The sequence below is a fragment of the Rutilus rutilus genome (genome assembly GCF_951802725.1).
Source record: "Rutilus rutilus genome assembly, chromosome: 17".
NCBI lineage: Eukaryota > Metazoa > Chordata > Actinopteri > Cypriniformes > Leuciscidae > Rutilus > Rutilus rutilus.
In genome coordinates, this window is record NC_140230.1 from 34,452,318 (window position 1) to 34,478,163 (window position 25,846).

General features: G+C 38.6%; 2 protein-coding genes across 4 annotated transcripts in view; both read left to right on the forward strand.

The window, feature by feature from the left end:
* Positions 1-25,846, forward strand: part of LOC311275948 (leukocyte elastase inhibitor-like) — a 174,873-nt gene that overhangs the window by 111,421 nt on the left and 37,606 nt on the right. Inside the window, exons 1-8 of one of the 3 annotated variants that reach the window (XM_084385309.1) lie at positions 16,466-16,615; positions 16,912-17,088; positions 19,966-20,037; positions 20,217-20,357; positions 20,444-20,561; positions 20,778-20,920; positions 21,021-21,188; positions 21,298-22,299. In XM_084385309.1, the coding sequence (XP_084241435.1) occupies positions 16,921-17,088; positions 19,966-20,037; positions 20,217-20,357; positions 20,444-20,561; positions 20,778-20,920; positions 21,021-21,188; positions 21,298-21,702 (1,215 nt within the window). In that variant the 5' untranslated portion in view covers positions 16,466-16,615; positions 16,912-16,920 and the 3' untranslated portion in view covers positions 21,703-22,299. Of the gene's footprint in view, positions 1-16,463; positions 16,616-16,911; positions 17,089-19,965; positions 20,038-20,216; positions 20,358-20,443; positions 20,562-20,777; positions 20,921-21,020; positions 21,189-21,297; positions 22,300-25,846 lie in introns of those variants that run through there. The other 2 variants (XM_084385310.1, XM_084385311.1) reach the window with 2 other exon arrangements.
* On the forward strand, positions 7,973-10,466 carry LOC311275963 (leukocyte elastase inhibitor-like). The gene is made up of 6 exons (XM_084385337.1): positions 7,973-8,148; positions 8,733-8,894; positions 8,981-9,098; positions 9,320-9,462; positions 9,551-9,718; positions 9,831-10,466. Exons 1-6 carry the CDS (start codon positions 7,981-7,983, stop codon positions 10,197-10,199), a joined length of 1,128 nt encoding a protein of 375 aa, XP_084241463.1. The 5' UTR covers positions 7,973-7,980; the 3' UTR covers positions 10,200-10,466.

Below are 25,846 nucleotides of genomic sequence, written 5' to 3' on the forward strand. Positions count from 1 at the left end.
TGGTCTGTTTTTCTTTATAAACCATCTTCTCAATAAATGACTTTACAAACAACAGTTGTGGTGTCTTTTCTTAATGACAATTTCTTAATAAACATGTTTATAAAAACAAGTCTCAGTGTCTTTTCTAATGAACCAGATTCAAGGGTTTCTTATAAAAACCTTATAAAGTGTTTTTCTTATACAACACTTTTCTTACACAAAGTTACAGTTATACTTAATACCCTATTAGAAGCCTATTTATTATGAGGCATAAAAGAACAAATTGCATGTTTCACACAACAATATATATGTATATATATCATTCAATAAAATCTTTTATTGGCTAAAATTTTGTCTTTGTATTTTTAACATTTGAGATTCCTGTTTCATAATACTACTGTATAAAAGTTGCTAAAAAACATCAACCATAGGCAGTTTAATGATGGTAGGGTATCAGTCAATGAAAAACCCTCAGTCAGTCACGTTCTACATTACATCAGACTGAACTAACGTATTGGAATCTCACCTGAGAGCCCAGTTACCTTCGAGTGGTACAAAACAAGCCAATGCACAATGGCGAGAGATTTTGGAGCCGAGTGGACAAGTTTGACTCTGCTATAATCATTAGTTCGAGTATCTGCAGAACAAGAGGGAAGCTGTTTCAGTGTTGGATTGACGGCATGTTTCAGTGGAGGTTGCACATCTGAAAGAGCATTCCTTTGCACAGATAAGTGCAGCAACTGTCCCCCTAGATGGTTCGACAGTGAAAGTGCACTTTTCCCTAAAAGAGCAAGCGGACGGCGAGCGTCTTTTTTAAGACTCCTCTCCATTCGTGCATTTCTGGATGCGGTTGCTTCTCAGGAACGGGGTACCACGTGGCACCAATGTCCAGACCTCTGGAACCTCCACGTGTGGTCTTTGGATGGGACGCGGAGGACTTAAGTGGCCAACCTCCAGTGGTAGCTGACACTATCACTGAGCTAAAGCCCCATCTACAAATCGCTTACGCTTTGACGTGGCACCTCTTCATTGATTGGTGTTCTTCCTGTCAATGTCATGCTTTCTTTCTTGCAAGACGGGTTGGAGCGAAGCTTGTCTCCCTCCACCCTGAAAGTGTGTGTTGCAACTATCCATGATGCAGAGCACGGTAAGTCTCTGGGGAAACTTGACTTGATCATCAGGTTCCTGAGAAGTGCCAGGAGATTGAATCCTCCTCGGCCACGCCTCATCCCCTCTTGGGACCTCTCTCTGGTCTTAACGGCCCTACTGAGAGCACATTTTGAGCCTCACACACACATTCTCACACACTCACACAAAAGTAGACTGAGACAGAGGAACCAGGAAGCAAGTTGACACAACGAGTGCATGCGTTCCAGATTTTAAAGGGGTCATGAACTGCATTGTTTTATTATTTTTTTTTATGTTTCCTATGGTGCACTTATGATGTTAGCATGATTTGTACACCAAAAATTGTCACAATTTATAAATAAAAGGCATTTTGCCGCTCACTCCTTAGGAGTATTACCACCACCTACTGGATAGCCTACATGGGTGATGCATCTGTTTTGTTTTTGTTTTGTTTTTAGATGAAGATGTAATGCCCCGCGCACCCTCTGCTGGCGCTGTATGTTCAGCAAAAAAAAAAAAAAAAACATACATGCGCATACATATACACACACACACACTTTACAACAATCATAAATTTTTGCACATTTCGTTTTTAATTGCACATTTAATACATTAATTCTTCAGTACTGAGTCCTTGTAAAGTCCATAACACAGTGTCAGTACATGTGAAGTGAGAAATATGTGGTGTGTCAATGTGATACGTGTAATAAGTCCATGTCTGTGTTAAATCGTCGCAGTGCATTAATAAAGGAATCAGTATCCAATGATTGTACCACTTCGATATGAATAGCACGAATGGCTAGGCATGTGAAGATAACCCCGTATCTCTTCACAATACTTCTTCTGCTCTTAATTTCAAAGGGTCCAAAACAGTCAACTCCGACGTACGTAAATGTAGGTTTATCTGGAGAAACTCTATTCAGAGGTAGGTTTGCCATCTGTTGATGCCCTGGAGCTGCTTGCAAACGCTTGCAGATCACACACTTGGACAATATCTTCCTTATGGCTAAACTGGCACCAGGTATCCAGTACCTCTGATGCAACCTTGATAGCATATAGTTTCGACCACCATGACCCACCTCTTGATGTATATGTTTAAGAATGATGTCTGAGATGTGAAAATCCTTAGCAAGTATAGTGGGATGTTTTGTCTCTTCAGGCATAACCGCCCTACTCAAACGTCCGCCAACTCTTAAAACACCATCTTCAAGGATAGGATTGAGCTTATAAATGTGACTGTTCTTTTTCACATTTTTTCCCTTTTACAAGCTTGAGAGTTCATCAGAGTATCTTTTTCTTTGGCAGTAACGAATTACCTCTAATTCAGCTTTCTTTAGCTCTACCACAGAAAGCTCACTTCTGCCACATTGTGCCTTGATTTTCTCCATTTCCTCTTTTAAATGTTGTCTTTGTTGGTTTTCGTCCATGCAAGATTGTATTAAAGACATACTCAGTGATTTTGTCTTCTGACTTCCTCTTTAAAAGGGTCCAAGAGGAGAAATACTGAATGAAGTATGTTGTAACATCCATATTCTCTTCTATTTGTACAGCATTGACTGTGACACTTGCTTTTATCTCTGGATCATCTGGTGAACATTCCCCCTGGTCAATAGGATTAACTGGCCACTCCTGTTCAGGTAAAAGAAGAAACTGAGGTCCAAACACCCAATTCTTGTTCCTCAGGAATGTTTCCACTCTCAACCCTCTAGAACAGGGTTTCTCAGGTCCAACTCGGTCCTGGAGCTGCACAGTTCTAATCTCCACAATGAGTCCATTTGACTTGCCAGTGTTGCAGCAATCTCCATTCACAACTCAAAATCCTCTTAAGTTCTGTTCCTTTTCTTCAATTGCATGTTTTTCCTTCGTTAAATTTTGACGTACCAACAAAGCCGCAATATCAGCCTCTGCCTTAATGCGGGCCGAAGAAGTTGTTGATGTAGTTGAACGTCTTGTGGCAGAGCTACGTGGACTTGATCCTTTACTTCCAACATTAGAAACACTGTCACTTGGGTTTATATCGTCTTGATTATGCATGGAAACTTGAGACATATTCTGTTCATTTGAAGGGCATTCAACTGTTTTCGACTGTTGATCCTGGTTATCATCACTTGATATCTCAATTCCATTTATCCATTGCTTTGTCTCTTTTATAAATGCATCACTGGGTTTATAAATGCTTGAGAACCACTCATTTTGTTTGATCTGTTCATCACTAGGCAATAATGGGATCACTGAATCATGAAGCTTGACTGTCTCTTTAAAAGTTTGCACCAAAGTTTCAAGTTCAGACTGTACAGCTGAAATGTTCTCATTTTTCAGCATGAGTTCTTTGATGACTGGTATAGAACTTTTAATCACATTTACATTTCTTTTTCGTTCTTTCTGAAGTTGCTCAAGTTTATAAGTCAAAGCCTTTGCTGTGAGTTGAACTTTTCTTTTACATTTGTCCTGTTCAGGTTCAACATCCGCACCCGTTTCAATCTCACTCATGATTGAAGTACGCACACCTCAGCGCGTCTAAATACGGCACGCTTCCCACAACAAGCAAACACAATCCAAAACAACGCATATCATCGGATATGTCTCACAACTCCAATAGATTCACAAAAGCCCAATCTAAACAATAATTCACTAAACACACCAACAGCGCTGCTTCAATCGTAAACAAACTGCTAAACCTTTTCAAATCATTCAGCGAACACAAGCAAAGACGTAACAAACCAATGTCCTACCGGTTCAACAGCATCAAACTTATCCGAAGATGTCGGTCCTGTTGCTTTGAACATCCAATTGTGCAATGATTGTTAGCAGCAAACATATCCAAAGATGTCGGTCCTGTTGCTTTGAAAGTCCAATGTGCAATAATCCTTCTGATTAAAACAAGCGAGAGCAGAGCGAATCTCCATCAGTCAGCGCTGCGCTTCCTTTCCGTCCGGTCAAAGCATGAGGGCCTCTTCCTTGAATCCAAAGTCGACGCGTTCACGTTCACGAATAAACAATTTTGTTGACTAACTTGTAGCAGCACATAAAAACAATCCAAAAACAGCTAAAGAGCTTATGCTGCGTTCCAGGCAGGGTTTTGAGCACGTAAATCACGACTTCAAACCACGACTCACGACTTCGTAGCGTCCCAGGCCAGTCACGCCAAACTACCTGAGCGCAAGGAATTGCGGTAGCTAGATGTAAACAAACCAGCATGGCGGACCTTATGGGGCTTATGCACATTTTTAATAATTTCTGTCGCCTTGGTGCTTACTCCTTGTTTATTTATTATTATTATATTATTATTAATTTGACTGCAACATTATATTGTCCTAAAGTGTATTCTCACCGTGTACCGCCTGCAGAAACACTGCATCCGTAGGGGCTGCCATTGTTGTTTTGTATGGTTCGAGTTTGACTGTCGTTCCAGTGCACTTTCACGGGTATAAGGTTGGAAAAACACGGGTTACAGGTTGCCTGGAACGCACCATTAGTGCAGGAAAAGCTTCTGTGACACGTTTATCCTTGAAGCTTGCATGTTGTTTTATTTTGTATAGGTTTGCACAGTCAACAAAATATGTGCTCCAGCACTCATCCCATTCTTCTATGTGAACACACACACACAACAGGTGTTTTAACCCCACTTAATTAATGACACTCCCATTATCAGTTGGTCACATGACTTTCCAATTACATGGCTCCACTGGTTGTTGATCATCATATTTGTTACATTTAAAAAATACATGCTCTGCTGTTTCTAAAACATGACATTCATCACACATACCATTTTCATGCTTCCCCATTATTTATTGCAAGTGTTGAGTTCAATCCTGTGTGCTTTTTCCTACCCTGATGTTAGCCTCTGATTTGAACGCTCTGTTTGAAGGGGCGTGTCTGCTGTGAGACTTCAGTGTAAACGCCAACAGCTGAGTATTACATGTGGGACTCTATCGTAAACGTTTCGCACGTTTTTACTATTACAGCTCTCAAGCTATAATCATGTTGTTTGTTGGTTATAGCATTATATTTCGATAGCCTATATAGCCAGAGATGGCAAACGTGCACACATCCTTCACTCAAGCAAAAGTACAGATACTCATGTTTAAAAAGACTCTGGTAAAAGTTGAAGTACACTACACTTTTTCACTCAAGGTAAAGTAAAAAAAAATATGGCCTCTACTTAAGTAAAAAGTAGCCATTGCTACTACCTGTTTTAGTGTCGCGCTGGACCTCACATCCTATTGATGCTTTAATACAAAAGAACTTACAAATCTAATTTTGTTAGCTAATGAATGTATCCAGGCTGAGCAACTACCATGTAATACACAAGCAGAGAAAAGACTAAGCTGATGGAGTTATACTGTAAATTCTATTTAAGTACAAACAGAAAGAAAATTAGAATGCAAGCATAATTTACACTTCACCTGATTTACTGGTTTTACAGCATATGGAAACTATCTGACTCAACCTGTCAGGTTTCAGATGACCGCTTAATAGAGAAATGAACAGCAGAGAACACATTTCCATTAAAAAAAAAGGAAAGTATTTACTTAAATCAGTATGCTCAAATTGGCAACATGGACTATTCACTGGCCTAAACAATTTGTCCTAAAGACTGAATATTAATGTGTGTGTCATCAGCACCAGCAACATGTGGCAACATCCCTTATACAAACACTGAGAAACAAAATTGTTGGGAAAAATCCTTAGCCGCTCCTAAATCTGAACCCCTGCGAATCCCTTCAAAAACTGGGCATTAACTGTCAAACACAACCTTTAAGTGCTTTCTTAAATTCAACGGCGAATTCTTGAAAGCCAGCACTTTGTGCTTTTTAGGTTGACACAATTAGCAATGCATTCGCCAGGAATCCTTTTTAACGTAGACAATTACATAATCTCTCTCATATATGACCATGCGTGATCAGGAATGTCTCTATTCTCAGTCATGTCGACATCTTTAACTCCCTCAGTCTCATCCATAACGTTAGCTATTCTTCTTGTTGTCTTCTGCCTTGCTCCGTGGGAGCTTATAGCCTACGTCTGTGGTGCGTGATAGTCAAGAATATTATACACCAATGGGGGAGTCATGTTTTCTGTTGAAAAAGTCAAGTCAAGTCATCTTCATTTATATAGTGCTTTTAACAATGTAGAGTGTTTCAAAGCAGCTTTACAGAGATAAACGTATAATTTAAGGTAACAGAGATTGTTTTGGCTTTATAGCGGTTCTTTAATAAAGTTATTTTCCAGCTAAAGTTAGTTTAATTTGATTGATTCACTTCCGTCGCAACGGTCATTTGTTATTAAATTAGGGGCCGCTAAGACGACACCATTCTCTCTACACAGACTTTAAACACGAACCTGTGATATCAAACATCAAACACTAACCCAGTTAACAGGGAACGTTCTCAGAACTTTAGCTAACATTCTGTCAAGGTTCTGTTGCATGAACAGCTGTATTTACTGTAGAGATGCATGTATCCTTTGGGTTCGTCTGATTCAACTGATTAAATCTGATATTGTTGATGCAAACAGAAATGTCCAGAGGAAAAACCTGAGGACCAAATTCATTCCAGCTTCAGCAAGTTATAATCAGATTCAGTTAAAAATGCAGTCCAACTTGCTCTCCCCCAAGCATCATGGGAAATGGCATGATGAGGACACAGATTAACACTCCTTGGTTTATATCAAATTCTATTAAGTAAGATTGTAGATTATTACTGTCAAGTCAAGTCAAATCACCTTCATTTATATAGCGCTTTTAACCATATAGATTGATCTATAGAAATATAGAAAATCATTCAACATTCTGAAAATGAAAAAAATATTATTTTTGGGGGGCCGAGAAGTACTGTAAGAACCCCCAATGCATTTCAGCATTATTCCATCCAGCTAACAAAAATATTAGCCTATCTTAGAATGTTTTGCTAACCATTAAGATATTAACATGTTATTTGTGAATGATCTCTGGACGTTTAAAACGTCCAGTTTTAAATGTTTTTAAAAAGTTTTTTTTTTTTTTTTTTGGTAGAGCATACATTCTATTTTATAATTTTGTAAACATTACCGGAACATTACTTTGGAATGTTCACTGAACTTTCTGAAACACGTAGTAGGCTAACATTTAAAAAAATTCAAACTAATGTCCAAAACTGTTTCAGAAAAAAACGTTCTATGAATGATGTTTAAGTACTAATGTTTTTGTGACTTCCGTCTTTTGGGAATATTATTAAAGACCATATAGCCTACTTTGAACAGTTCGATTAACCCTACTTAAAGAATGTTTTTGTTTATAACTTTAAGAGAAACCTGGTCAAAGAACGTTCTCTGTTAGTATTACACTCTGACAGCTTGATATCTGTATAAAATGTGTCTATTACAGAACTAAAAATGAAAGGAAATTACAGATGTTGCATCCATGTTATTGGCAACAATTAGCCTGGAACGCCAATATTTGCTTTTGTTTCTGTGGATCGCGGATCTACATTCCTTTCGACATTCAAAGCGACGAGTTTCACCTGTCAAACAAGCCTTTAGTTTTACAGAAGGGCTGGATTAGTTTAGAGGACGGGCTCTTCAGGGCAAGGTAACGTTTATAAGAATGACACTCAGCAGATCATTCATTCACCTCCGACACACGGAGAAACTTCATTGTTCCTGCTGAATACTCTAGGTAATGCTTTTTATTTAACTTCTCTGTTGGTTAGAATAATGATGCAAACTGTTTAACTACTGTTCTGATCTGAAAACTGATGTCATTTGAGAGATAAAGCATTGATTGACTGTTTCTTCCTTGTGACAACTGAACTGAGCAATGCTGTGTTTGGGATTTAATTATTTTCACATTGTTATGCTGATCATCTCTCTCTCTCTCTTACTTTCTAGCTTGTGAAAATGGAGCCTTTGACTGCAGCAAACACACAGTTCTCCCTCAACCTGTTCAAGAAGATCAGCGGAGGAAACGCATCAGGAAATGTGTTCTTCTCTCCTGTCAGCATCTCCTCGGCTCTGGCCATGGTGTCGCTCGGTGCAAGAGGAAACACAGCAGATCAGATGATTAAGGTGATCTCACACAATATACTTTTAAAAGTGGGTGACGAGAGAGTAGACTGAGACAGAGGGACAAGAGAAATTCCTTAAATGATTGCATAATAATTTAATGTTTAACAAGTTATTTTTTTCCCTAGAAATAATGTTTAATTATTTCCTGGCCTGTTTAATTCAAAAAATGAAATCAGATTTTAAAAATGATCCATAAAATGATCCCATGATGGGAAGGTTCTATACTGATGGAAACCTATATATTCTATATAGAACCTTTTCTTCTAAGAGTGATTATATTCCAAGTTTCTATATTTCCAAGAACTTACATTCAGAGAAATACAACATTAAACAGTGAGCAACAGTACATTTAAAAGTTCATTCACAGACGGTAAATTGTGTTTCCAGACTGAGACCCAATATTTGTAATTTGAGTTCCAACATTGTATAAACAGTAAAGTGCCAACTATTATAATCACTCTTTTCTAGTGCATTTTTATTTTTTTATTCATTCTAATGGGTATTTAAGTAGTGCATTCACGCTATTGAAGTTATCAAAATAGTGAGGTTATCTTTATTAATTCTACCATAATAATGCTGTGTAGGTCCTGGGCTTTAACAATCCTCCAGTAACCGAACAAAAACCTGAGGATCAAATTCATTCCAGCTTCAAAAAGTTCATGAGTGATCTGAACAAACCAGGAGTCCCATATGTGTTGAGTCTCGCCAACCGTCTCTACGGAGACCAATCCTACCAGTTTGTTGAGGTAAGACTCGGTTTATTCACTGGAGGTTCTGGAAATGTTCTCAACTCTAATATCACTTCCACCTCAATTGATTTGCTGTATTACAGAAATACCTCGATGACGCAAAAAGCTACTATGAAGCCGGACTGGAGAAGGTGGACTTCATGAACCAATCAGAGGCTGCTCGTGTCAACATCAACCAATGGGTGGAGACAAAAACACAAGGTGAAATCCAGCATAAACTTATTCTCAATTATAAACTTACTTTAAACTCTTACAAATAAAAGTTATTTCATGTTTTTTGCAGCACTTTAGGTTCAGCAAAAATGTCTTTTCAAGGGCCATGTTTGGCTTCATGGGTTCTTGAGTTGAGCTTTATAGTAACAATATTAAACCAACCAGTTCAAATCACTGCTCAAAGTGAACAATGTCCATTTGTATTTTAGAGAAGATCAAGGACTTGATGCCACAGGGAGCCATCGATGAGAGGACGAAACTGGTCTTTGTGAACGCCATCTACTTCAAAGAAAACTGGGAGAAGAAATTCCCAAAGGAAGCCACCAGAGATGAGCAGTTTAAGCTGAGCAAGGTGAGATTTCATGCTCTTTTTACTAATATTTGTAACAGTCATGATGAAATCTGAGGGGTTATAATGTGTTTCCATTGATGCTTGGCAGAATAAAATTGAACCAGTAAAGATGATGTATCAAAAGGCAAAGTTTCCTGTGGCCTACATCCCAGAGATCAAAAGTCTGGTTCTGGAGCTGCCGTATGACGGGAAGAATCTCAGTATGTTGATCATCCTTCCTAACGAGATGGAAGACGACACCACTGGCCTCCAGAAGGTGATTTGAATGCTTAATTAGCCAGCCGTGACCAGTCAGATGTTTACTTGTGGAGCAGTTTTCATTTTGACTATTTCAACTATTTCTCTGACATGTCTCTCTTATTATCCAGATTGAAAAGGCACTGACCTACGAGAAGCTCATGGAATGGACCAAACCAGAAATCATGAGTCAAGAAGAGGTTGAAGTGTCTCTGCCCAGTCTTCTGATCAGCATGGGAATGGAGGATGTTTTTGACCCGCAGAAGGTGAATCTTTCAGGCATGTCCTCCAACAATGACCTGGTGGTGTCGAACGTGTTCCATAAAGCCTTTGTTGAAGTCAACGAGGAAGGAACCGAAGCGGCTGCAGCCACTGGCGTCGTAATGATGGACTGTTTGATCATCCGGCACATCTTTAACGCAGACCATCCTTTCCTATTCTTCATCCGACACAATCCAACCAAGAGCATTTTGTTTTATGGACGCTTCTGCTCTCCATGAGTGAGTCCCGCTGGATGAGACGCTTCCAGCTAGTTTAGGTGATGATCTGGTTAAAATGAGTAGGAGAGACTCAGGACAACTATTGCAATTTACAGGATACAGTTTTGGACGGGTCTCTTCATGTTACTGTATTTATAATCAAATATATCTGTTTACATGAACATTTGTGTTGTTTCTTGCACTACATGAGGCTCTGTTATACAAGTCAAATAATGTGTGTGCATTAACTGTAACTGTTTATTAAACATAAATTAAACAAATCTTCAGTAAAACCTGCTTTGTTTGAGTTTTTATTGTAATAGAAACCGCTGTCACAAATAAACTGTAGTCAAACTGGTGCCAATGAAACTTAAAGAAAACTGGTTTCTGAAAAGGTGTTGAGGGGGAAACACGGAAAGAGGAAAGTAAACTAACACTTTAATTAGTAAAATAAGTTATTTTTATGAATGTCAAATCAGGGTGTATACTATATATATATATATATATATATATATATATAGTTTTATGGTGCTTAAAGGTGCATTGCGCAACATTTCATGTTAAAAATACCTGTTTTTCTAACCCATACATGCTTAAAAAATTGCCTGATGGGCTGAATGAGCCCTTCTATGATCACTGCGATTGCCTCTATAATCCTGTACAGTAAAATAAATAAGAGGGATTCGGGTCGGAATCGACTGGGCGTGACGTCATGCGCGTTCACGCTCACCTGGCTATGTCTGGCAGGTTTGTGTATTCGCCGCCATTATCCGCATCAGTGAAGACAACTCAAGCGACTTTTGCAAAAGTAGAAGATGGATTCAAAGAGACCGGCTTCTAGTTCATCCCAAACCCCAACGTAACCGCGTGCACAACTCTGGTTGCAGTTTCGCGTGTCGCCAGAAGGGTAGTTCTGCAAAAACTCAGAGACTTGCGCAATGCACCTTTAATTTAACCCCTTGTTTGGGTATTAAATATAGACACCTTCTACCTTATTTTGTTTATTCTCAGGTTAGGTAAAGTCAGTCGAATTCGTTCTAAACAGTAAGTATATAAATTTCCATACTTACAATCCAGTCGAAAGACTGCTTCGTGGTTTAGTTCAGCTCAATATTTTGTAAAACAGAGACTTAAGGCAGGCGAGCTTCTTACTTTCAATTATATGTATTTTTTATTAAATACAGGTTAATTAGTTTACATAAACGGTACTAATATATAAAATAAAAATAAATCAAAATCAAATAATTTACAAGCTTTCATCTTCATGAGGCGCAATGGCAAGGCATCTAACACCGGAGAGGCCGTCCTTGGTGAATCAGCGTCTGACTGAACATTTTCATACCAGCTCTTTTAAAGTCCATCAACTTTTGGACATCTTCAGAAATCTCCTCCTGGAAACTCCCTAAAACTTGTTCATTGGTCATCCTCTCCTGGAAACCCCCTAGGACTTGGTTATAAAGCCTTTGTCTCTCCATCCTCCTTCTTCTGGACCTTTTCTTCATCGCTGTATCTTCTGTGTCTCGTCCGCAACACATAGACGGTAATGATTGCATTTTTCTTCTTTCTTTGGTAAAGCTCTTTCTAATACATTTTCAATTTCTCTCTACTCTGCCATATGCTTAATAAATGCTTACAACATTCAGTGTGGTCTGTTTTTCTTTATAAACCATCTTCTCAATAAATGACTTTACAAACAACAGTTGTGGTGTCTTTTCTTAATGACAATTTCTTAATAAACATGTTTATAAAAACAAGTCTCAGTGTCTTTTCTAATGAACCAGATTCAAGGGTTTCTTATAAAAACCTTATAAAGTGTTTTTCTTATACAACACTTTTCTTACACAAAGTTACAGTTATACTTAATACCCTATTAGAAGCCTATTTATTATGAGGCATAAAAGAACAAATTGCATGTTTCACACAACAATATATATGTATATATATCATTCAATAAAATCTTTTATTGGCTAAAATTTTGTCTTTGTATTTTTAACATTTGAGATTCCTGTTTCATAATACTACTGTATAAAAGTTGCTAAAAAACATCAACCATAGGCAGTTTAATGATGGTAGGGTATCAGTCAATGAAAAACCCTCAGTCAGTCACGTTCTACATTACATCAGACTGAACTAACGTATTGGAATCTCACCTGAGAGCCCAGTTACCTTCGAGTGGTACAAAACAAGCCAATGCACAATGGCGAGTGAGATTTTGGAGCTTTGACTCTGCTACAGTCATTCGTTCAAGTATCTGCAGAACAAGAAGGAAGCTGTTTCAGTGTTGGATTGATGGCGCGCTCCAGTGGAGGTTGCACATTCCTTTGCACAGATATGTGCAGCAACTGTCCCCCTAGATGGTTCGACAGTGAAAGTTCACTTTTCCCTAAAAGAGCAAGCGGACGGCGAGCGTCTTTTTTAAGACTCCTCTCCATCCGTGCATTTCTGGATGTGGTCGCTTCTCAGGAACGTGGTACCACGTGGCACCAATGTCCAGACCTCTGGAACCTCCACGTGTGGTCTCTGGATGGGACGCAGAGGACTTACTGTAAGTGGCCAACCTCCAGTGGTAGCTGACACTATCACTGAGCTAAAGCCCCCTCTACAAATCGCTTACGCTTTGACGTGGCACCTCTTCATTGATTGGTGTTCTTCCTGTCAAAGTCATGCTTTGTTTCTTGCAAGGCCGGTTGGAGCGATGCTGGTCTCCCTCCACCCTGAAAGTGTGTGTTGCAACTATCCATGATGGGGAAACTTGACTCGATCATCAGGTTCCTGAGAAGTGCCAGGAGATTGAATCCTCCTCGGCCACGCCTCATCCCCTCTTGGGACCTCTGTCTGGTCTTATCGCCCTACAGAGAGCACACTTTGAGCCCTTGCAGTCAAGATCGTGTCTCTTAAGACAGCGCTCCTGACTGCGCTCACATCCATTAAGAGGGTGGGGGGACCTACAGGCATTTCGGTCAACGAAGCATTCCTGGAATTCGGGCTGGCCAACTCTCACATCATCCTGAGACCCCGGCCTGGATACGTGCCCAAAGTTCCAACCACTCCTTTCAGGGACCAGGTGCTGAACCTGCTTGCACTGTCCGTGGAGATGCAGACCCAGCCCTGGCATAGCAGTGTCCTGTCGCGGGGGCGGGGCGCTAGGCATTGAAATAGATTTCTTATCCATTAAAGGTGCTGTATGTAACTTTTCATCTAAAATGAATCCTTTTTTTATTGCCTGTGTGTGAAGGGGTTGTAATCTCACATTAAAATGATCCACTTTGCGGGTTTTGCTATTACCTCGGAAAGCAAGTATTCTTATTTTTATGTGAAGGTGCCGGGTCGGATTTACCGCGAAATCCAGTGACGTGACCTGCACGCGCGCTCCCGAGCCTCTCGCCTCGTCTAGCAGTAGGACTTTGCACTCAACAGCGACGACACTGCAACTTATGACATGGACTTATGACTTATGCAACTTATGACATGTCTGATAACACTAAGAAACGACCTGCTCAACACAGACTCCAACACAAACTCCACATATTGATAAAAAAATTAATAAAAAAGTTTTTTTCTGCTGAAGCTCGTAAGGCCAGACGTGAATCGGATGACCTTCGGGTCAAAAAACACGGCTCAACATCGGCAGGGCATTTGAATCATGGAGAAACCTTATCTACAAACCTAGAATGTACATTTCCTGAAGTAAATGTGAAGTGGTGCTTGCAGTGGCAAAATTCGGCACGGTTGATAGGGTTCCATACTTATCATGGTACGAGCATGGAGCATTAGTTCAACGTCAGGCTGATAAAAGTAGCCTATTATTGTAACGTTGCAGTGGGAGTTTACCTTAGTTTCCAGCATGTTGTGTGATGCTTTCTCCGGTGTGTTGCGTCTCAGTCTGAAGGTACCACAGTGCTCGCTCATAAATTCGAGCACGCGCAAGAGCACGCGCTTGTAAACTTATTGGTTGCAATCTGAAACATCACCGGTAGAGGTCGCTGAAAACTACATACAGCACCTTTAATGCAGGCAAAAGCACACAACAATGAATGGGTTCAAATCTAAACCATCAAGAGTGTAACAGACACACATACACTGAGGCAGAGTAAGATCAGAGGATAATTTGGAGACGGATTACCAGTTAGTTGAGCCAGAATATTCAACAACGATTACAAACAATTTTAAGTCAAAACTGTGACAGAAAATAGTCTTTGATTATGTCTAAATATATATATACAAATGCAATACCTAATAACCTAACTAACACTGTTCTCAGCAATAAGGCTTTTCTTTTTATATATATATACTATGCGTTACATTTTATTTTATTTATTTAGTATGACCAGAAAGCATGAAATCTGCATATTCTTAACTCACACATAATGCATTAAAGCAGGGGTGCCCAATCCTGCTCCTGCCGATCGACTGTCCTGCACAGTTCATCTCCAACCCTAATCAAACACACCTGAAGCAACCAATTAAGGTCTTCAGGATCACTGGAAAATTAAAGGCAGGTGTGTTTGATTTGGGTTGGAAATGAACTGTGCAGGACAATCGATCGGCAGGAGTAGGATTGGGCACCCCTGCATTAAAGGGTTAGTTAGCTACCCCAGATAGTCGCGCAGTGTGAAAAGAACATTGATCTGACGACTTCGAAAATCGTGCAATGTTAAAGGGAAACTCCACTTTAAAATGAAAATTCTGTCATTATATACTCACCCTCATGTTGTTTCAATCCTTTATGAATTTCTTTCTTCTGCTGAACAGAAAGGAAGATATTTAGAAGAATGTCAGTAACCAAACAGTTTCTGGTCTCATTGACTTCCATAGTAGGAAAAAAATATACTATGGAAGTCAATGAGACCAGAAACTGTCTGGTTACTGACATTCTTCTAAATATCTTCCTTTCTGTTCAGCAGAAGAAAGAAATTCATACAGGTTTGAAACAACATGAGGGTGAGTATATGATGACAGAATTTTCATTTTAAAGTGGAGTATCCCTTTAACTCGGCATAACTGTGACCTGACTGTAATTCTGTCTTTCTTACAGGAGCGGCTGGACACTGGCAGCTCGTCCTCTACACTGAAGGTTTATGTGGCCACTATTGCTGCTTCTCATAACACTTTGGTTTTAACTTTAATTTTAACCCAAGTTAGGGTGCTGCTGACGATCGAATAACCCGCCCCAACCACTAACCCTACTATTCACAACAACTATAATGAGTGCGAACCCCATGCAACCATTAAAACAACCCTGAATGACGCTATAAGCTCCACCCCAACACCGGTCTGATACTGCTGGCCTTGCACTGTTGTCCTCACACTGCTATTACGTATGGCTCTGCAGTTCATGATTATTGACTGCGTATGCAAAACGAATGTATTCATATCGCAACCATCTGTGTTCTGCGTTATTACAGTGGTATTTATGTGCTCCAGCTGTAGCTGTCTTCCCTGTTTTGTGCTTGTGAACTTGGCCCCAGAATTAGATCGTCAAGGATCAACTCTAAGACAATGTGCCATGTTACTAGAGAGAAGACGGCACCATCCCAGGAGAGATGAATACCAACTCTTTTCAACAGGTCAGGTCTGCCCCAAAAACTTTTCCAATTGTCTATGGACCCTGTATTATCTTGCGGACACCACTTAGACAGCCAGCCATTGAATGAGGACAGTCTACTAAGTATCTCATTACTCCTTCGAACGGGAAGGGGTCCAGAGCATTACAGTTCCTGCCATCGCACTTGCTAGTTCACACATTTCTTCAATGTTAATTTTAGTGATCATCGACTGGCGAAGTCGAACATCATTAGTGCCGACATGAATAATAATCTTAGAGAATTTACGATTAACATTAGTCAGCACTTTTAAATTTGCTGTGATTATGGTGGCTGGTGTCTCTATTTTCACGTTCCGTGTAATAAAATCGCCAATAACTAGGGCACTTTTAAACAGGATTCTCAGTGGGTGCGTCACTGAGTGGGGAGAACCTGTTTGATGTTTGGATGCGTGTCTCTAGTTCCGGCACCCTGACTATCTCCCTGCATTTAGTACATGTGTAGGCCTCCGTGCTGACAGAGAAGGCTATACTATACATGTGACACGCAGTGCGAGTGACAATAACAGGAGTATTAGCTGAGGTGAAGGCTAACAGACAGCAGACAAACGGCTAGTAGTGACAGTAGCGGCAATCCACCTGTCACTCAAGTGGCCACGCCCTTAATTATGCAGAACTTTAAGGCCTAATATAATTTAAATAGATAAGAGTTATAAAAAAAAAAGGTATATGGGATTGACTCTCTTTTACAGCCTGTCTCTAGCGGCAGTTATCAGTTGATGAATTGCAGTTTAAGTCACTTCCGTGTTGGTTTCAAGAGAGAGACAGGAAGGTTGCTGCTTCCTCCAACACACAGAGAAACTTCATCGTTCCTGCTGAATACTGAATACTCTAGGTAATGCTTTTTATTTAACTTCTCTGTTAGAAGTACTTTAATACAATGTACTGAGTAAACAGGTGTAATAGTACAGATTTGTACACTTCAGTTATGTATGTGTAACGGTGAAAATGATGCAAACAGTTAAACTACTGTTCTGACTTTGACAAAACTGATGTCATTTGAGAGATAAAGCACTAATTGACTGTTTCTTTCTTTATATGAAATGACAACGGAACTGAGCAATGCTGTGTTTGGGATTTAATTATTTTCACTTTGTTATGCTGATCATCTCTCTCTCTCTTACTTTCTAGCTTGTGAAAATGGAGTCTTTGACTGCAGCAAACACACAGTTCTCCCTCAACCTGTTCAAGAAGATCAGCGGAGGAAACGCATCAGGAAATGTGTTCTACTCTCCTGTCAGCATCTCCTCGGCTCTGGCCATGGTGTCGCTCGGTGCAAGAGGAAACACAGCAGATCAGATGATTAAGGTGATCTCACAGACTCACACAAAAGTAAAAGTAGACTGAGACAGAGGAACCAGGAAGCAAGTTGACACAACGAGTGCATGCATTCTATATTTTAAATGGGTCATGAACTGCATTGTTTTATTATTTTATTATGTTTCCTGGGGTGCACTTATGATGTTAGTATGATTTTTACAGCAAAAAAGTTTCAAAATTTATAAAGAAAAGGCATTTTGTATTGTATTGTATCATGGAGTATTACCACCACCTACTGGATAGCCTACATGGGTGATGCATCTGTATTTTTGTTTTGTTTTTGTATATGAAGATGTAATGCCCCACCCACCCTCTGCTGGCGCTGTATGTTCAGCTCCTCCAGCTTCCAATCTTTCCTCTCATATTCAAGGATGGGCAAAAGCATCACGATTCCCATACATTATATCATATGCTCTAATCCTGTATTCTTTTAAAAAGGTTAAATCAGCCCTATATGACTGAGAATCTCTCAAACCGTGAGATTTACTGGTCATTGATCATCATATTTGTTACATTTAAAAAATACATGCTTTGCACATTCATCACACATTATTGTGATATTCATCCCCATTATTTATTGCAAGTGTTGAGTTCAATCCTGTGCTTTTTCCTACCCTGATTTTAGCCTCTGATTTGAACGCTCTGTTTGAAGGGGCGTGTCTGCTGTGAGACTTCAGTGTAAACGCCCACAGCTGAGTATTACATGTGGGACTCTATCGTAAACGTTTCGCACGTTTTTTACTATTACAGCTCTCAAGGTTAATTAATCGTGTTGTTTGTTGATATTATATTTAGATAGCGTATATAGATGGCAAACGTGCACACATCCTTCACTCAAGCAAAAGTACAGATAATCATGTTTAAAAAGACTCTGGTAAAAGTTGAAGTACACTACACTTTTTCACTCAAGGTAAAGTAAAAAAAATATGGGCTTAAGTAAAAAGTAGCCATTGCTACTACATGTTTTAGTGTTGCGCTGGTAACTGGACCTCACATCCTATTAATGCTTTAATACAAAAGAACTTACAAATCTAATTTTGTTAGCTAATGAATGTATCCAGGCTGAGCAACTACCATGTAATACACAAGCAGAGAAAAGACTAAGCTGATGAAGTTATACTGTAAATTCCATTTAAGTACAAACAGAAAGAAAATTAGAATGCAAGCATAATTTACACTTCACCTGATTTACCGGTTTTACAGCATATGGAAACTATCTGACTAAACCTGTTAGGTTTCAGATGACCGCTTAATACTGGAGAATTAAGAGCAGATTACACATTTCCATAAAAAAAAAAAAAAATTCTTTAAATCAGTATGCTCAAATTGGCGACATGGACTATTCACTGGCCTAAACAATTTGTCTTAAAGACTGAATATTAATGTGTGTGCCATCAGCACCAGCAACATGTGGCAACATCCCTTATACAAACACTGAGAAACAAAATTGTTGGGAAAAATCCTTAGCCGCTCCTAAATCTGAACCCCTGCGAATCCCTTCAAAAACTGGGCATTAACTGTCATAGACAACCTTTAAGTGCTTTCATAAATTCAACAGCGAATCCTTGAAAGCCAGCATTTTGTGCTTTTTAGGTTCGCACAATTAGCAATGCATTTGCCAGGAATCCTTTTTAACGCAGACAATTACATAATCTCTCTCATATATGGCCATGCGTGATCAGGAATGTCTCTATTCTCAGTCATGTCGACATCTTTAACTCCCTCTGTCTCATCCATAACGTTAGCTATTCTTCTTGTTGTCTTCTGCCTTGCTCCGTGCGAGCTTATAGCCTACGTCTGTGGTGCGTGATAGTCAAGAGAATTATACACCAATGGAGGAGTTATGTTTTCTGTTGAAAAAGGCGCGAAATAACAAGAAATAGTATTGATCATGTCAGCAAATACAGATTAGAATTAAAGTAATGAGCCAGGTTTGAAAATATAAGTAGAAAGTACAGCTACAGTATTTGTGTCAAAAATAAGAGTGAAAGTAAAAAGTTTTGAAGTACTGAAAAATCGACTTATGAACAGTAACACAGTATTTGTACTTCGTTACTTCCCATCTCTGTATATAGCATTTACATATTATGTAAAAATTCTTTCACTAACGAGAAATTGTTTCCTGAATGAGATCTAATCTGTAGCTGCGTCTGAAATCACATACAGTCTGAGTATGCATACATTTGAATTTGAATTTACTTCGTGGGCATTAAAAAGCGTGTTATATGAAGTATGAATGTGTAGTATCATATGGATGAAATACAGACGTACTACATCCACCATGTTGTTACTGTCACGTGACCAACCAGCGTCAGTTGCGTCGCTTCACTGCCACTCATAAATCCTCTCCCGTGGCCTCATGGGATATTAAAATGTCCATCGAATGCGCACTTCAGAATCTTGGAAGCAGTAGTAGGTCATTTTTCGCCAACCAGGAGTATTCGATTCCAGGCATTTTTTATTCAAAACTGTTTTAATTATTCTTATTTCTTTTGATTATTTTATTTTCTTCTATGTAAAGCACTTTGAATTACCACTGTGTATGAAATATGCTATATAAATAAACTAGCCTTGCCTTGCTTTACTCTTTTGGCGTAGGGAAATATTCGATTCTGGACGCACCACATGTAAACTGAGTTCCAGGCATGGCATAAACAGTAAAGTGCCAGCAATTAATCACTCTTTCCACTCATTTAATTATCAAAGGCATGAGAGCCAAAATCAACAAAGAATGTGTTTGACATCATCAGTTCTTCACTGTCTTTTCTAGTACATTTGAAACTATTCTAATGAGCATTTGAGAAGTGCATTCACAATATATGTTTAAGTTATCTTTATTAACTCTACCATATCAATGCTGTGTAGGTCCTGGGCTTTAACAATGAACCACCAATGATGGAGCAAACCCAGAATCCTCAGACTCCTGCTGAACTCAAGGTTTCGTATGAATATTTACATCAAACACTAACCCAGTTAACAGGGAACGTTCTCAGAACTTTAGCTAACATTCTGTCAAGGTTCTGTTGCATGAACAGCTGTATTTACTGTAGAGATGCATGTATCCTTTGGGTTCGTCTGATTCAACTGATTAAATCTGATATTGTTGATGCAAACAGAAATGTCCAGAGGAAAAACCTGAGGACCAAATTCATTCCAGCTTCAGCAAGTTCATGAGTGATCTGAACAAACCAGGAGTCCCGTATGTGTTGAGTCTCGCCAACCGCCTCTACGGAGAGCAATCCTACCAGTTTGTTGAGGTAAGACTCTGTTTATTCACTGGAGGTTCTGGAAATGTTCTCAACTCTAATATCACTTCCACCTCAATCGGTTTGCTGTATTACAGAAATTCCTCAATGACGCAAAAAGCTACTATGATGCTGGACTGGAGAAGGTGGACTTCATGAACCAATCAGAGGCTGCTCGTGTCAACATCAACCAATGGGTGGAGACAAAAACACAAGGTGAAATCCAGCATAAACTTATTCTTAATTTGAAACTTATTTTACACTCTTACAAAAGTTGTTTTATGTTTTTGCAGCACTTTAGTTTCAGCGAAAATGTCTTTTCAAGGGCCATGTTTGGCTTCATGGGTTCTTGAGTTGAGCTTTATAGTAACAATATCAAACCAACCAGTTCAAATCACTGCTCAAAGTGAACAATGTCCATTTGTATTTTAGAGAAGATCAAGGACTTGGTGCCACAGGGAGCCATCGATGGGATGACGAAACTGGTTTTGGTGAACGCCATCTACTTCAAGGGAAACTGGGAGAAGAAATTCCCAAAGGATGCAACCAGAGATGAGCAGTTTAAGCTGAACAAGGTGAGATTTCATGCTCTATTTTAATATTATTTTAATAATATTTGTAACAGTCATGATGAAATCTGAGGGGTTATAATGTGTTTCCATTAATGTTTGGCAGAATCAAACTGAACCAGTGAAGATGATGTATCAAAAGGAGGACTTTCCTCTGGCCTTCATCCCAGAGATCAACAGTCAGGTTCTGGAGCTGCCGTATGACGGGAATAATCTCAGTATGTTGATCATCCTTCCTAACGAGATGGAAGACGACACCACTGGCCTTCAGAAGGTGATTTAAATGCTTAATTAGCCAGCCGTGACCAGTCAGATGTTTACTGGAGCAGTTTTCATTTTGACTATTTCAAATATTCATCTGACATGTCTCTCTCATTATCCAGCTTGAAAAGGCACTGACCTACGAGAAGCTCATGGAATGGACCAAACCAGAAGTCATGCGTCAAAAAGAGGTTGAAGTGTCTCTGCCCAGATTCAAGATGGAGGAAAAATACGACATGAAGAGTCTTCTGATCAGCATGGGAATGGAGGATGTTTTCGACCCGCAGAAGGTGAATCTTTCAGGCATGTCCTCCAACAACGACCTGGTGGTGTCGAAGGTGATCCATAAAGCCTTCGTTGAAGTCAACGAGGAAGGAACCGAAGCGGCTGCAGCCACCGGTGCCGTCATGACGTTTTTGAGTTATGTCAAACCGAAGTTCTTCAACGCAGACCATCCTTTCCTTTTCTTCATCCGACACAATCCAACCAAGAGCATTTTGTTTTACGGACGCTTCTGCTCTCCATGAGTGAGTCCTGCTGCATGAGACGCTTCCAGCTAGTTTAGGTGATGATCTGGTTAAAATGAGTAGAGGAGACTCGGGACAACTTCTACAAATCAAAATTTACAAAAATGATTTTGCTTCAAACACAAATTAATCCTACTAGGTTAAGTGGGACCTGCATTACAATTATATGAAATACATTAATTCCTAAATGGGCTAAATCAGGCTTATATAGATGGAGTTAACAAGGTTACGCAGCTGACAGCAATCATGGATGATGATTTGATGATGTTTATTTCAAACCTGCACACTAATTTTCTCACAAATCAACATAACAGACAAATTATACAAGTGCATGCTTTGAAATGATGAGTCCGGGAAAGTTCTAGGAAACGTGTTTATGACTGAAGAAATTAAATGCATTGCAGTTGTCCTGAGTCTCATTCAGGTTGTGGTTTTGGACGGGTCTCTTCATGCTACTGTACATGTAATCAAATCTATCAGTTTACAGAATCATTTATGAGGCTACATATTATGTGTATGCATTCACTGTAACAGTATATTCAACATAAATGAAATAAATCTTTACAATTCTTCAATAAAACCTGATTTTGAGTCAAACCGCTGTGACAAATTAACTGTGGTCAAACTCTGGTGCCAATGAAGCTCAAAGAAAACTGGTTTCTGAAAAGAGTGTTGAGAGGAAAAAACATGTAAAGAGAGGAAATTAAACTACCATTTTAATTAGTCAAATAAGTTTATTTTTATGAATGTAACATCAGGGTGAATATGTTGTAATATACATTATGTAAGGGATAATGTAGAGCGAGGTGGTTGTTATAGCGACAGGCTGATCAGGACCCCGAAGCAAAGCGGAGAATCAGCCTGAACTGAAGGGGTTGTATTCGCTATAACAACCGCCTCGCTCTACATTATCCCGCTTATTACATGGCTACCCACCAAATAAATCAATAATTTGACACAAAATATTGATTTAAAAAGGAGTTTATTGATTTAAAAACGATTGTATTGCTTCCGCTAAAGAAAATAGTCAGTTCCGTCTCTACGGTTAGAATCCTGTGTCCATAGCAACGCTCTGTTTTTCATGGCAACGGTGTGTTATCCTTAGCAGCGGTCTGTTATCAAGAAATAACACACGCATTCTACATTGGAATTCAACCAAGCCATGTAATATATATATATATATATATATATATATATATATATACAGTGAGGAAAATAAGTATTTGAACACCCTGCTATTTTGCAAGTTCTCCCACTTGGAAATCATGGAGGGGTCTGAAATTGTCATCGTAGGTGCATGTCCACTGTGAGAGACATAATCTAAAAAAAAAAAATCCAGAAATCACAATGTATGATTTTTTAACTATTTATTTGTATGATACAGCTGCAAATAAGTATTTGAACACTTGAGAAAATCAATGTTAATATTTGGTACAGTAGCCTTTGTTTGCAATTACAGAGGTCAAACGTTTCCTGTAGTTTTTCACCAGGTTTGCACACACTGCAGGAGGCACCCCCAAAGCATGATGCTACCACCCCCATGCTTCACAGTAGGGATGGTGTTCTTGGGATGGTACTCATCATTCTTCTTCCTCCAAACACATTTAGTGGAATTATGACCAAAAAGTTCTATTTTGGTCTCATCTGACCACATGACTTTCTCCCATGACTCCTCTGGATCATCCAAATGGTCATTGGCAAACTTAAGACGGGCCTTGACATGTGCTGGTTTAAGCAGGGGGACCTTCCGTGCCATGCATGATTTCAAACCATGACGTCTTAGTGTATTACCAACAGTAACCTTGGAAACGGTGGTCCCAGCTCTTTTCAGGTCATTGACCAGCTCCTCCCGTGTAGTTCTGGGCTGATTTCTCACCTTTCTTAGGATCATTGAGACCCCACGAGGTGAGATCTTGCATGGAGCCCCAGTCCGAGGGAGATTGACAGTCATGTTTAGCTTCTTCCATTTTCTAATGATTGCTCCAACAGTGGACCTTTTTTCACCAAGCTGCTTGGCAATTTCCCCGTAGCCCTTTCCAGCCTTGTGGAGGTGTACAATTTTGTCTCTAGTGTCTTTGGACAGCTCTTTGGTCTTGGCCATGTTAGTAGTTGGATTCTTACTGATTGTATGGGGTGGACAGGTGTCTATGTAGCTAACGACCTCAAACAGGTGCATCTAATTTAGGATAATAAATGGAGTGGAGGTGGACATTTTAAAGGCAGACTAACAGGTCTTTGAGGGTCAGAATTCTAGCTGATAGACAGGTGTTCAAATACTTATTTTCAGCTGTATCATACAAATAAATAGTTAAAAAATCATATATTGTGATTTCTGGATTTTTTTTTTTAGATTATGTCTCTCACAGTGGACATGCACTTACGATGACAATTTCAGACCCCTCCATGATTTCCAGGTGGGAGAACTTGCAAAATAGCAGGGTGTTCAAATACTTATTTTCCTCACTGTATATATATATATATATATATACACAAACTAATCTGTGATTACAAAAAGATCAGTAAATATGGCAATATAAATATAAACCAAATTCAAAGATCAACTCAAAACTAAAAGGAATCTGATCTAAGACTTGTACCATGATCTAGAATCTGACGACCTTAACAAAAGCCTATATATATAGTCCATATAGTGTGACAATATGGGTAATAATGTTCAATCACATTCAAAACTAGTGTTGTTTTATAATTATTATTATTAATATATTTTAATATGTTTTATAATTATCATTATTAATATATTTCATATTATAGTCTATTATATAATTAAAATAAAGCTTCATTTTAGTTTAAGTTGAGTTATTTTGTTATGAGCATTTGTCGATTTTATTCATGTGGGTTTTTCCATTCAATTTAGCCTTTATTTTTATTTCATTTTTAGTACTTGATTAGCTTATCAAAATAAATGTATTAAAAAATACAATTTTTTTTAAATACTAATATTTTTCCATCTAACATATACTAATTTATCTGAAAAAGTAGGCAACTGTTAGCAGGTTACTGTTGACAAGGACAAATGTGTAGTACAAAGCACAAAGCAGTCGACTCATTTTTAGAACCCCATAGTGAGCACTTAATTAAGATCAATTGTTGTTAATGCGTTTTATTGTAATTTGCTTGTTGAGCCAGAAGAGTGTTGTTTTTTGTTAAATAATTGTTATTATTGTATTAAAGTATTAATGTTTATTTGTTATTATTAAATGAACTTGTTACATGTATTAATGTAAGCTTGTATTTTCATGCTTATATCCCGTCTTTCCACGCCAATTACTGCAATAAGACACAGGTGTTTGTCATTTGCACTTGACCTACTTACATACCGCTTGTCTCCTTTCTCGCGCTGAACCACGCCCCCCTCGCCACAGTTTACCTTTACCTACCTTCCTCAATTAATAAAATATGAATGAATGAATTAAGGTTTATTCGGTTACTAAACATAGGACAAAATATATGTACCGAAAATTCATTACAAACAAGGATGGTAACCGAAAAGGTGTAGGCTGAAGCCATGGCTTATTACGCCTACCCTATTTACAAAACAACATCTACCCATCAAAATTTAAGCATAAACAATATACATGTATAATACATACATACATACATACACACATAAATATATACATATATAGATATATACATACATATATACATATTCATTGCTTGTGTTGTTTCAATTTATGCACAACAATTATACATAAACTTATATTAGACAATTTTTCTTAAGCATCCGTATATTTATCAAGAATTAAGGTTTTAAACTGTTTTTTAAAATAATGAATGGAATTGCTCCTCTTAAGATCATCGGTGAGACCATTCCACAAGTCGACCCCTTTTAACGAAATGGTGTTCATTTTAAAGTTTGTTCTGACCATTTGTTTTTTAAACATGTTCTCTCCTCTTAAGTTATATTTCTGTTCCCTATTTTCAAACAAACATAATATATTTTCAGGCAATATTTTCCTATTAACTTTGAACATAAAGACAAGAGTATTCAGACTGACTAGATCAGGAAATTTTATTGCTTTAAATTTGGAGAATATTGAGTTTGTCGGTTCATTATACGGTGAATGATTGACTATCCTTATGGCTTTTTTTTGTAAAATAAAAATAGGTTTTGTATTTGAGG